Source organism: Anopheles bellator, chromosome 1 (assembly GCF_943735745.2).
Source record: "Anopheles bellator chromosome 1, idAnoBellAS_SP24_06.2, whole genome shotgun sequence".
Taxonomy (NCBI): Eukaryota; Metazoa; Arthropoda; class Insecta; order Diptera; family Culicidae; genus Anopheles; species Anopheles bellator.
In genome coordinates, this window is record NC_071285.1 from 28,688,823 (window position 1) to 28,701,967 (window position 13,145).

The 13,145-nt window shown below is 49.5% G+C and overlaps 2 protein-coding genes across 2 annotated transcripts; both read right to left on the bottom strand.

Moving 5' to 3' along the window:
* Positions 1-588: 588 nt before the first annotated feature.
* LOC131216389 (uncharacterized) lies at positions 589-4,791 on the bottom strand. Its single transcript, XM_058210873.1, has 11 exons — positions 4,711-4,791; positions 4,551-4,637; positions 4,286-4,487; positions 4,055-4,222; positions 3,887-3,981; positions 3,673-3,827; positions 2,451-2,890; positions 2,129-2,385; positions 1,384-2,066; positions 973-1,315; positions 589-905 (listed from the first exon to the last, which is right to left on the bottom strand). The coding sequence occupies exons 1-11, from the start codon at positions 4,754-4,756 to the stop codon at positions 628-630; spliced, it is 2,754 nt and encodes a 917-aa protein (XP_058066856.1). The 5' UTR covers positions 4,757-4,791; the 3' UTR covers positions 589-627.
* Positions 4,792-5,920: 1,129 nt separating this feature from the next.
* Positions 5,921-9,486, bottom strand: LOC131216380 (transmembrane protease serine 9). The gene is made up of 10 exons (XM_058210861.1): positions 9,329-9,486; positions 9,059-9,266; positions 8,833-9,000; positions 8,666-8,760; positions 8,450-8,604; positions 7,953-8,392; positions 7,617-7,894; positions 6,892-7,553; positions 6,468-6,825; positions 5,921-6,395 (listed from the first exon to the last, which is right to left on the bottom strand). The coding sequence occupies exons 1-10, from the start codon at positions 9,468-9,470 to the stop codon at positions 6,115-6,117; spliced, it is 2,787 nt and encodes a 928-aa protein (XP_058066844.1). The 5' UTR covers positions 9,471-9,486; the 3' UTR covers positions 5,921-6,114.
* Between the last annotated feature and the right edge of the window lie 3,659 nt (positions 9,487-13,145).

A 13,145-nucleotide genomic window follows, 5' to 3' on the forward strand; every position in this document is an offset into this window, starting at 1 on the left:
CGATTAAAGAGAGGCCGTTACCTCCAAAAAAGGTGACTGTATAGTGGCGTTGTTGGACCCTATTTTCCGAAAACGAAACAGGGAGCTATATATATATATGCTGCCAGTATATGCTGCCAATCCTTGCAACTTTGGAGCATTTCGAAAATAACATTCACTAGCAGTGCGCAAAGAAGTAATTGAAAACTATCTTATTAAAATCGACTGTTGGCATAGATTTTGAGGCGGCCATCTAAACGATATTGTGTTTCTTGTGCTTAATGGCAAAGTACAATCTTCACGATAAAAAAAATCATTAAAAACTTAATTTTTCATGTGTTTTTTAAATGTTTGTTCTCGGTCGGCTCTGGCTCTGCCGTGGATTTATAAAGCGCCTGAAGGTATGCAATGTTGAGCCGTTATGACGATCGTTGGTAATCCTGGACTGGATCTTTTTGGATCTTGTTGGGCTAGGAAGATGTTATGTTTGTATTGATATTTCAGTTACAGAACTGCTGCTTTACGCTAAGCCCTCCGCTCCAAAAATGAATGTTGTATTTGAACCCAAATAGTTTCACACGATCAACAGACGTGATCGTAGACGCTTACAGTTATATCGACAGTCGAAGCTTTCTGCACACCTTCCCGTTACTTGAGAACTTCTTTAAACCAATCAACGTACACCGCCATACGGTGCACTATGCGCGGCGACGTTGCATTGCACCGCCCGTGGCTGTACATGTTCACCAGATATTCGGTGAACAGGTTAGTTCCAGCATACTTCTGCCAAACGATCGGGGCACCAGCGTTGTAGCAATGCTCACCTGCGCCGGGTGTCATACAAGTCACTTGCGGTATCGGAAACGGATTCGAGAACCGATCGTTGCAGTCACTGCGGTACATCGGATAGATCGGTTCCAGTTCTCCTGCGGTGGGAACAGAAGGGAAAGGAATGAACTGAGTCGCGGCCAGTAAGTTTCATTTTCGGCTTACCTCTACCGGCGATACCCAACTCAACGGGGGTGTGTGTCTCATTCTGCCAAACGCACCCGGGAAACATGGTCACGGTCGGAGTGATCGGTGTCGTCAGCTTCAACAGGGCTATGTTATTCTCGAACGAGGTTTCGTTGAACTCCGGGTGAATCTCGAGCTGTCCGATCCTGACGATGGCGATGTCCGATTTCGCGTGAGACCAGACGCCTCCCAGTCGTACAACCGATGGCTCTACCTTTTGCTTCAACAGACACGAGGCGGCCGTTACTACGCCCTGCGTGCTGATCAGATAGGCCATGCAGCGGAACTCTATCTGCTGTCCGTTTTCCCATCCGATCTCGGCCTGTTGACGTTGGGGATAACTGGTTTGTGTCAGTTACAACAAACGGCCACGCTACAATCACTACTCACCACATGGGACAGTCGGTTTTCGAGGGGCTGGAATCCTTTCCACTTTTGCTGGCGCTCCCGGCGAAGGTGCTGGTATCGCTGTTCGCAGTCGTCCAGCTCCTTCGTGATCTCGTCGTCGTTGGCCGCTGGCTGGAGGTCTTCGCTCGGACAGCACACAATGGATCCACTGGAGCAGAAGATCACCGAAAGGTTCTGCTGAACGCGTTGCCGGATTCCGGGGCATCGGCTATGCTCCACGCACACACCTTCCCCACCGCCAGCGTACCGGCAGCGATCGGACAGGTGTAGGTCTGGGTTGATGAACACCACGGAGTCGGTACTTTGGTGGCTTGTTGCGACCGACGTCGATGGTTGGCGGCCGTTTGAAAGCAGGACCGACTCGAGCCACGCTCGATGTCCACTGAGCCGTACCGCTACAGCCGGCTCGCCGAAGCCACAGTCACGACCGAACAGATTAATGCCGTACACGTAGTTGAAGTACCGCTCGAATCGCCATATTTCCCGCTCGATCGGCCCGCCCGGACGCTGCTGGCAAGTTCCCGGGACGACGAACGGGACGTTCGAGAAGCATAGGTGCTCCGGCTGAAGGCCCCGGGTGAGCTGGGTCCGGTACTGCTCAGCCAATCGGCAGTCGGCGTTGGGTCGGTAGGTTGCCCGTGGTGACAGCGAGATCTGTCGAGGATCTGAAATGATAGGAGTTGAAACGTTGCAGATACTGTAGCACCGGGATCAGGACCAGCGTTACCTAATCCCTTCACCGGTGAGTCGCGGTTGTAGGGCGTCAGATCGGCACGGCCCACACCGAGCACCTCGAATTGTGGATCCGGCAGAGTGTCCTTGTACCAGCCACAGGCGGGCAGTATGGAGGCGTCCGCCACCAGCTTCAGTACGGCAATGTTGTTGTAGTACGTGTCGCCCGTACGTCGGTAGCTTGGGTGCACCACGGTTTCCTTGACCTCCAGGTACCGGTTGTTCGACAGGATGACTCTCGATGGATTGGCACTGGGTAGAGGAGGAAAAGAGAGCGGTTAGCAGGTCACGTGGCGCAACCCAATCCCACGGCTTACCCCATATAGCTGGCACAGTCGGCCAGCGTCACTACGGCGTTCGGCTCGAACAGTACGCCGGAGCAGTTGGTTCGGGCTGGCAGCAGGGTCGCCGGCCACTGGACGGTCACCCGCTGACGGCTTTCGCCGGTCGTCAGGTGAGCGTTGTCGCTGTTGTACGTTTCAAAGTTGTTCTGTCGCGAAACGACCACATCGTCCTCGTACTCACGCACATGCACGTAACGTAGCGCGCAAGACCACGGCTCGAACAGGTCCGGTGTGATGAAACGATCGTGCTTCCGCAGGGTCTCCATGATCCAGGTGCCGAACTGTGATACCCGGGCGTAGACACCCGGGTTTGCCTGACCGCAGGGCTTGCCGAACGATGTAACGCCCACGAGGAACGGACTCATCTTGGCGTTGTGCAGCAGTTTCACGTGCAGCGGTCCGCCTGAGTCACCCTACCGAGTGGAATGGTGGGACAAAGCTGTAGTAGTGGTAGTTTAGTAGGGTAATCAATCTACCAGGACTAAAAGTAATCAATTTGGTCCTCCTTATTATACTTTTTGGGGGCAACACTGTCTTGTTTTGATATCCGGCAAAGGATTTCAACTCAAAACGAAACATGTTTTCGGCAACAGATCGATTCGGCAAAGAGCATAATCTGCTGTCTGGTGACTGGTGGGACCAGAAAGGTGTGGTGTACCACAAGCTCCAAAATCCTGGTGAAACCATTAACATAGATCGCTACGGGCAACACACGATCAATTTGAACCGTGTATCGATCAAAAAACGACCAGAACGGGCCAGAAGACACGGTGCGGTAAATTGGTTCCATGGCAATGCGCCTGAACACAATTTTCGATTTTCGGACCTGGTAGGATCCGGATTTTTAAATTACCGATTACTTGTCTTCAAAAACGTCAAATTTCGTTCTGGAAATTGTAAACATATAGAAAAGCTTGTGCTTTAACATTTACGAAATGGGGCGCTATACGCTTGCAGAAAATTGGAAAACAACTAAAACTTATCTCATTTTAGAGCCTCACGTAACCGTCGATGGCGTGCACTACCGAACAATGTTGGCTGTGATTGGTTCTTAGGCAAAATTGAACCTGAATCTGGGACGACATTTGATCGGCGACAGGACGACTCTGCGTGCCACTCAGCAAGAGCCACAATGGATATTTTGCGCCCCAAGTTGCTCTAGAAAGGATCACCAAGATCCCAAACACACGCTTACCGGACAGGTGTCCATTTTATCGTCGAACGCGCACAAGTGGTGCGCATGGAGCCCGTTGCGCAGCCCACGCTCGGCTGCGGTGTAAAACCGGGAGCAGTTTTGATTGCTCATCGGGGTGAGCGCTACTTTCAGCAGAACGTCCGTCTTGGCCTCACCTGCAACGAAGCATCATTCGCGTTATTCCCTGACGATTTTGCCGGCGATGATCACCTACCGAAACCGGTTCTACCCCAGCCGGCCGACCAGAGCTTCGGGAAGCGCACCTCATCGTCGAGCCACAGGCACGTCGGAGCCACCGTCTCGTGGACGCTGAAAATTGGAGGACCGAGAGAGGCCGTCCCTTGAGTAGGGTTTTACCAAGGGGTTTACCGAGTTCGCTTACGTGATGTTCTTTTCGAGCCTAAGCAGCGCCACGTCGTAGTACTTGGCACTGAACCGATGCTGCGTGTGCCGGATGATGTCGACGATGCGTAACTGCTGCGCGTACTGATCGTCCTCGTTGCTGTAGATGTTCAGGTCACCGAACCGGGCCACGTCCGGGGCGATGTCTCTGCGAAAGTCAGATCAGACGGTGTATCAGGATGCTGTCGGGGCCGGCACCCAAGACACTCACTCATCATCGGCGACACAGTGCGCCGCCGTCAGGACCCAGTTTTCCCAGATCAACGATCCACCGCAGTTCCAGTCCACCGTACCGTCGGCCCGCGTCCAACCGATGGCCGCGATGTGGGCGAACTCCCGCAACAGGGCCGGCTGCCCGTAGGCCGGAGCGACCAGTCCCTGACCTCCGTACTTGAAGTACCGCATGTGACAGTCTGTCAGCGAGAGAGATTCCTTTACTGTGTCGCAACCTACCAGTGTGCTGTGTGCTGACTTACCATCTATCGCTATCCGATCGTCCGGCATCATCATGCCCTCGGCATCTTCGGGTAAATTCGGACGAACCGGAAACAGTACCGCCGAACCTGCAATTCGATTCAGATGAGGTAAACGAAAGCGGGTTCAGCCGCTAACCGGGAAGTTCTCCCGCTCACTTACACTTTGCGAACACAGCCAAGGCAATCAGCACTGACCGGAGGGCCATTATCACTGCGCCACGCTCACGCGAGAACTGATCGCTTCGGGGGGCATCTTTACTAGTTGCATGCTCACGTCGGAACCCTGGGACCGGTTCGTAGACGTACTGCATCGAATAGGCTACCGGCGGGAAGGGGTTCTAACGATTGCGGGCAGATTATGCGTAGGGAGTAGGGTGGGGGTGATTGTAACCAGAGATATGCGAATTTTATTTACAAACACCATGCGTCATTGATCTTGGGGGCTGCGATTGATTTGCAGCGTGGTGGTTACGTTGGCAAACGAGCACTGGGTTGTTCAATAAGTTTTGCGCATCCATAACAGAGGGCGCTGCTACTAGCCGAAATTGATTTTGCTATGTTGGTACACTCTTCATATGAATGTATGCGAACGTTTTATTTCAATCTGTCACTTCATTCTTTGTTTAGTATCGACGTATCATAGTATGTTTTACAATGATAAAGATATCAAGTATCGTGAAGTGGTTGAATTTTTATTTTTGAAAGGTTTAAAAGCAAAGTACATTTATGAACGAATGTTGGAAGTGTATAAATACTCTTTGCGTTCAATTAGTACAGTGAGACTTAGGTTTATCCCCATGATCCTGAATCAAAACAAGAACCCAAAGAGTGGTCTGAACCTTATTCGTTGGCTCCGAAACGAGTTAGCGTCTAGAAATTGGCTAAGAAAGCGGTTTGTATCAGTTTTTTGAGATGCGGAAGGAATTTTGTTTGTCGATTACTTTCCAACTGGTAACGCTATAAATTATGAATATTGCTCTAACCTTTTCTACCAACTGATGGACAAAATTCGTCATAAAAGACCTGTTTTGCAGAAGAAAAAGAATCTTTTTCTTCAGGACAATGCACCGTGTCACAAATGACAAAAATCCACGAATTAAAGTTCGAATGGTTTTAGAGCATTCACCGATTTCGCCACTAGCGATTTCCATCTGTTTCCAGACCTAAAAAAAATCATGCATGGGAAGCGTTTATCATCAAATGATGAAATCATAATAACTGTGGAAGTGTGTTTTGAAGCTCTTCAAGTTTCTCACTTCAGGGATGGAATTTATAAATTTGGAGTCTCATTGGAACAAGTTGTGGTTTTCTTATCGAAGCGCAAAACTTATTGAACAGCCCGGCAGTGTATAAAAGAACAGCAAGCTGAACAGCTGGAACAGCATTCGGTTTGATGGAATTTCCTTATTGGATTATTTTATTAAACGGGTCAAGATTTGTTACTTGATTGGGTTGATGATAGCGTTGGCAATCTCCCTCTACTCTAACTCCTGACACGCTGCTTCGAAGCGCTCGAAGGCCACAACTTCAGATCGGCACACGGGTAGATGTTCCAGCCAACAGTTCATACCAGATCGAGTATCCACCTCAGATAATCCGATATGCGGGTGGCAACAACGTGGCCATTTTCGTTGCAGCCATCGGGACTCCGAAGGCCAACCAAATACTCGACCGGCGACTTCCCGGTCTCATTCCCGTACCAAAATATTAGACCACCACATGAGCTGGACCCTTCGTTAGGGTTTACCATGCACAGTTCACCGGTCTGCAGTGGATCTCGCACGCTACGCTCACAGTCACTGGCGTACTGAGGGTGCACGGTCTCCTCGTTGACGTTCCAACCATCTGAAAGTGAGTGAGACAGAACCTGTCAATTACTCGACCGGTTCGACTTGCCGAGCCGGACTTCGATCATACCGATGGAGAACAGAGTCGATTTCAGCGGGGTGTGCGTGCCGTTTCTCCACAAGCACCCAGGAAAGACGGTGCTCGTCGGTCGAATGTAGTCGGTCAGCTTGAGAAGCGCAATATTGTTGGCCCCCGGGCTCGTCCGGGGCCTGTACAGAGGATGGACCGTGATCCGTTCGATCGACGTCATTACCGGGGAGTCTTCGTTGTTGAGGGCAAAAATGAAACCCACACGCACCAGGGTGGGCTCGCGGCCCTCCATGGTCACGCAAGCCGCCGTCGTCAGCACGTGGCCAGTTGTGATGAGATAACCCAAACAGAGGAGCTCCGTGGTACCGCTCGTCCGGTTTTTCGTTGCGACCTCCGCCTTTCAAGAGTATCAGAGTCTGGATTTTAGTAGACTTTTCTATCTAATGAGGTTGCTAGCGCTTACGATGTGTGTCCTTGGGCGAAGATTTCCGTTGGGAACCTTAGTCTGATCCTGCCGCAGCCGGCTGTGGTTGTTCTCGCAGTTGACAATCTCCTCCACACCGTCCCGCAGATCCTCGTCGTCCATGACGTTTGCCGGTGCACAGCACACAACCGTGCCGTTGCTGCAAAATATAAGCTCCTCGTGGCGCAGCATCCGATCGTACACTCCTCGGCAACGGTTCGCCGGAGTGCAGAGCCCCGCGGTACCATCCTGAAAGTCGCACCGATCGAGCAGCTCCAGGTCGGGGTTGATGAACAGTATGGTGTCCGGGTTCGGTTCCGGATCGGTAGATCGGTCGTTCCGTGGCAGCAGTACGGACTCTAGCCAGCCGAGGTGAGCGTGAAGCCGTACGGCCACGGCCGGCTCACCGAAACCACAGTCCTGTCCGAACAGGCTCAACCCGTACACGTGCTTGAAGTGACGATCCATGCGAAAGATCGATCGTTGCAGGGGACCACCCTCGGTTAGCTCACACACCTCCGGGACCAGAAAGGGATCGTTACCGAAGCACAGATGCTCATCCTGGAGCCCTCCCGGCAGCTTGAGGCGATATTGCTCGGCCAGAGTACAGTTGTCGTTGTCGGAGACAAACGCTCGCGGTGTGAGGGCTACTCGACTAGAATCTGCAATACAGGAGACAGGAGAACGGAGAATGACCAATTTCCGACAATCCGTACCGGACGTACCGTAGCTTGTGGTGGATTCATACTGGTAGACGTTCAGATCGCGCCGACCGACGGTGAACAACTCCAGCTCTTCGGCCGGCAGTTTCATTGTGTTCCAGATGCAAGCCGGCAGCACGGCAAACGAGCCGTTTACTTTAACCACGGCAATGTTGGCGTAGTAGGAGCCCCGGGTATGGTTGGGATGCACGTGGACCTCGGTCACGTCAAAACGGTGCTCCTCGAATTCGCCCTCCCCGTAGTAGGTACGGACGCGATGGACAACTTGTGAGGGTTGAACTCTGAAGAAAATGCAACTCTTGGTGCCCCTTGATCTTGGGATCTCGCCATCCTACTTACCCGCCGTGCAGGGCACAGTCGCCGAGCGTGACGATCGTGTCGTGATCGATAATGCTACCCATACAGTTTCGTTTGCTCTCGTCCCGGGACCATCGGAGCTGGGCAACTTCGGAGAGGAAGTCGCGCCCTATATACTTCCTCACTACATCGAACGTTTCGAACACACCGGACTCGTTGGCCACGACTCGCGAGTTTTCCAGCTGCCGGATGTGGACGTACCGTAGGGCGCACGCGTACGGCTCGAACTGCTGGTCGGTCGCTTCCGGTGCCCCGTTCGCCTGGAGCGTCTCCAGTATCCAGCTGCGGAACGACGCCACTCTGGTGTAGACGCCCGGGTGTGACTGACCGCACGGTTTACCGAACGACGTGACACCTACCAGGAACGGGCTCACCTTGTAGTTGTGCAGCAGCCGCACGTGCAGCGGTCCGCCTGAGTCGCCCTAGGAAGGAAGTGGATTTGATGACGTCCGTTCCGTTTTAGTTCCCAGATCCCGTACCAAACAGGTGTCCATTTTGGTGTCCCCCGCGCAGATGTGGTGTCGATCGAGTCCAGCTTGGAGCCCTCGAATGCTGGATGTGTAATGGTGGGTGCACTGACTGTTGCTGAGTGGATTCAGTGTCACCTTCAGTAGGATCGGTGTTTGATCTTCTCCTGTTGTAGATTGAAGCAGATTATAGCACGCTCTGGGGAGGGGAGTCAGTTGAGCACTCACCGAATCCCGTTTGACCCCAGCCGGCAGATTCCAGCACCTTGAAGCGCACCTCATCGTCGAGCCACAGACACGATGGGGCCACTGTCTCGTGGATGCTGCCGCAAAAAGAAAAACTATGGAACATGAAAACCCGGGCGTGTTCTGCTAGGTTCTGCTGCTTTCCTTACGTGACATTCCGCTCCAGCTGCATCAGCGCGATGTCGTAGTACTTCCCACTGAACCGATGCTGCGGGTGACGGATAACCTTGACGATCCTAAGCTGCTGGGCGTGGGCATCGTCTTCGGCACTGTACAGATTGAGGTCTCCCATCCGGGCTACGTCCGGTGCCACGTTCCTGTAATTCCATAATCGGTTACACCTGAAGGACCTGAGACTGAGACGAAAGGCTGTACTCATCGTTAGCGGCACAATGTGCGGCCGTGAGGATAAAGTTGGGCCAAATCAGCGATCCTCCACATTTCCAGTCGACCTCCTCGGGTCTGTCGGGCCTGCTCCACCCGATCGCCGCAATGTGGGCGAATTCGGTGAGAAATGCGGGCTTAGCGAAAGCCGGCCCAACTAAGCCTCGGTCTCCGCGATGGAAGAACCTCAAATGACAGTCTGTAACCGAGGTTACCTGGGTTTAGTTGGGGTTGGGTTGCAATCAGTTCCCGTCCACCTACCGTCTAGCGATACGCGCTCGTTCGACATTAGAGCCTGCTCTGGGGTACCCTCATCGAGTCCTGATCGAGCTGGATGCAAATCGGCCCGGATCTCCCTACACCCGAACAGCCCAAGAATCACCAGGAAAGCTCGGAACAGCATTGCAATCGACCGCTGTCGTTACGATGCCAACAGTAACTGTTTGGCGGCGATCGAACGCCATCGTGGGGAAGCTGATCGATGATCTAGTGTGCGATAACAGCACTACGATTGCGTTGGGTAATTAGGTAGCATTCTTTCAACGGATTGGATTTGTTTTCTTTAATGAAAAAAAACCACAACATCACGCTGAAAGAAAACCACAGGCTTCTGTGCCGGTAACCTGATAGTGACAAGGCAGTGGCCGTGGGACTCTCCAGCGCATTGTGGGAAAATAGGCGCTCATAAATCAACTTCAGTCATCAAAGAAACTTACGGTTTTAGTTATATTAGCCTAAAATACATAAGTTATCTATGACAAATCCGAATTTTTAGCTTTTCATGTTGTGTAGATTCCGTAGAAGAATTCATTATTCAGAATTCGTGTAGAATTCATCTCTCAAAGTCGATTTTGTGATAAAAATGGCTCTCTAAAACCATCTTTTATCAGCTACTTTAACGCGATCGTTAGCACAGTTCTGCAACGGTAGTATACCTATATTATACATCATTCGAAAGGTAATAAATCCTTCTTTCATATAAATTAATTAAATTAAGTTAAATTACGTTTACGTTTTGCATTGCTAGTTTATTTTTATCGGGAATTAGTATAAAAAAGGAGGAAAAAATACAGTTTTTCAACTTTGGTAATGCAGCAAAAAAATTGTATCGCGGTGTACCGCCTAAACGAGACATTACAATTAAAGTTTAGACAATTTTAAACATTTCCTATAAGTTTTGTTTGCATATTCGTGCGATAAATTCTGCAAATTTCGGTGTTAGTGTTAGTTGAGGTTTCTGCAGTGTTTGTTAAGCATTTCACATAAAATAATCGTTTAAAAACTAATCAGGTATCAGGAAGCGAACACTTCTGGTAGCATTTGTCGTCGAATATTCTCAGATCCTGAGCGTGCGAGTACTGTTCTTAATTAAAGATTTAATAGATAGGCTTAGGAATATCTTTATAACCGTTAGCTGTCAGAAAGTAGTTAATGCCGAAAAATTCGACACAAATTGTAGAGGTACATATAACAAACTCTTAGTACTTTATAGTTGGTTTAACGTACCTGCTACGGTACATAAAGTATTGGCTCATGCTGGGGATATAATACTACATACCCCTGTACCAATAGGTTATCTGGGAGAAGAAGCTATGGAAGTGCGGCATAAATGTTTTAGACAAGATAGGGCAAACCATGCAAGAAAATCTTCTCGAGAGAATAATTTAAAAGACACGTTCATTTGGGCATTACCAGTTACCCTAAAATTAGTTCTCTTCCAATGAGGGTTATAGGCAGGGAAAAACCCATAAACTAGTTTTCCTGATATAGTTTAAGATTTTTTTTAACATGGAGGAAAACATTAATGACTATATCGCGATTGATCATGTATTCAACCAAGTAGATAATATCGATTTAAGGTTGGATGAAGACATAGACTAATAAGTATTCTATCAAACGTTTAAATAATAGTTCATGGGTTGGATACTTCGGATGGTAATGACTACTTGCTTGCTAACTTAAATTCCCACAAACGGAGTGGGTAAAGCTCCTTGATCATCCTTTTTTAAACTCATCCTTCCTCACATCCTCACATCCTTTTTTAAACTCATAAGGCATTTGATTTGTAGCAGAAATTCGATATTTGCTTCTTCGATAGTTTTTTAAATTTTTTGGTGTAATGCAGATTGCATACTTAAGGCGTTTAAAAACCTTAAAATAACGAAAAAAGCTAATTGAATGTACTTGAACGCGCGTATTGCACATAAAAAGTTGAATTTAATCAAAACACATGCAAATAAAACAAAACGTTGAAAAAAGTCCATAGGTCCTAAAAACAAATATGTCCGCCTTTCCCATACAAATTCCCCACTGTGCATCGTGTGGAATCGCAAAGCTAGTGTTACTTCACAATGCTTCCTTTAAAAACCCATACGAAACAACCGGGGGAACGGCCCTACGACATTCTTTCTTTAATTGTATTCAGAAATGTAGGATGCCTACATCTAGGCGCCTGTAAGCAGAGAAGTTATGCAATATTTTCGTTGATATTTGTTCTTCAACTCTAACTTTCTGGTCTTATTTCTAAAGTGCAGAAGTAATCAAAACCGAGATGAGCTCAAAACCGTGAACTACACTTACCAATTGTTACCACCGTTATTAAATATTATCATTTCAAACATCATAATTGAATTATTGGGTGCTGCGAGGAAAAGAAAGATGAGTTTGTTGAAAACCTTCAGCGTAACATTAACAAATTGAACGGTGTGAATCACCCACAGTTACATTATATTGTAAATCATTAAAAAGAACAAATTTACAGTGTTATCTCAGCATAAACCAGGCCGAAAACTTCGGCCAGGAGACATGACAGACCTTTTTTATGTCGCCATTTTTATGTTCCAAATTTGTTGTTTTATTGCGTGCTCCATAAACGGACGGAAGTTTATTAATCGCTTCCTTCTCAACCGGGCTCTCGGCATCAGGGGGTTCAGTTGCAGCGACATCAAAAGCGGGTTGTTTCACTTGCCATCGCGATCATATACATTGTTTTATGCACATAATGGCACTGCACTGCCTCTGAAAGGAAGAGTGAAAAACTAACTTGCCTTATTAAAAGGCGGCTAGTGTAACGCCAGCGAGGCAGACGATCGATGGAAGCACCGTTCAATGGGTGACAAATTTCCATCCATCCCCATCGTATCGAGAAGTCGACCAAGAAGAAGGATACACGCGCCGACTCATCGCCTTCATCATCGCTTGCGTCAGCGCGGGGAGATGTTAAAAGCTCAGCTTATTAATGGTCTGGTCCGTACGCCCGGCCATCGCCCTGCCGGCGCCCGAAAGGCTTAGGCCGAGAGAGAGATTATGCTGCTGAGGTGAGCTCGTGTGGAGTGCTTTTGATGGAAATATGACACGCTCGGAATGTGAGCGACGACAGCGAAAAAGGGAAAGACATAAAACGCGGCACTCGTAATAAAAAAAGCCGGAAAAACACTGACACGGCAAGAGGAAGTGATTTATGGTGCAGAAAGGCGGTGGCCGGCGGGGATAAGAAAACATGCCCCGCCGTGCATTCCGGAACCGGCCCCCCCGAGGTGAACCAGAAGAAAGGACTTTCGCATTCTCCAGGAACCTGGGAGCAAGGGCCGAAACAGCCGTTCTCCGCCATTGATGCCGCTGATGAGTCCGTCCGGCTTTGTGTCCCCGTTTCGCGGTGGCCGCCATTTTTCTTTTGGCTTTCCATCTTTTTCCCTCGGTGTGCCACAAGTTTTGACTTTCGTCGTGGTTTGCGGCTTACGGCGCAGTCACCGTCATTATTGTGTGTGGGAATTTTTTGTACACCGCAAGACCCATTCTGCCAAGCCTCGGCTGGCATCCTTTGATACCTTGGTAATTCCGGGGGTGGGGATGGGTTTTGTTCTCGGGTGCCACTCATCAGAACAAACGTGACGCCCACGCCCAGGGCGTGAATGTTGATGATGAAATTTGTGAACTGTCCGCCGGGCCTCGGGAACGAAAGTCGGGAGAATGTTGTTGGCGCTAGGCCTTTGTTATTCGCAGGAAACGGATCCCGTGCGTCTTCAGTTACATCGCAAAGTTTTCCAGCCCGGCACGGCCTGAAGATAGTTCCTCCGTG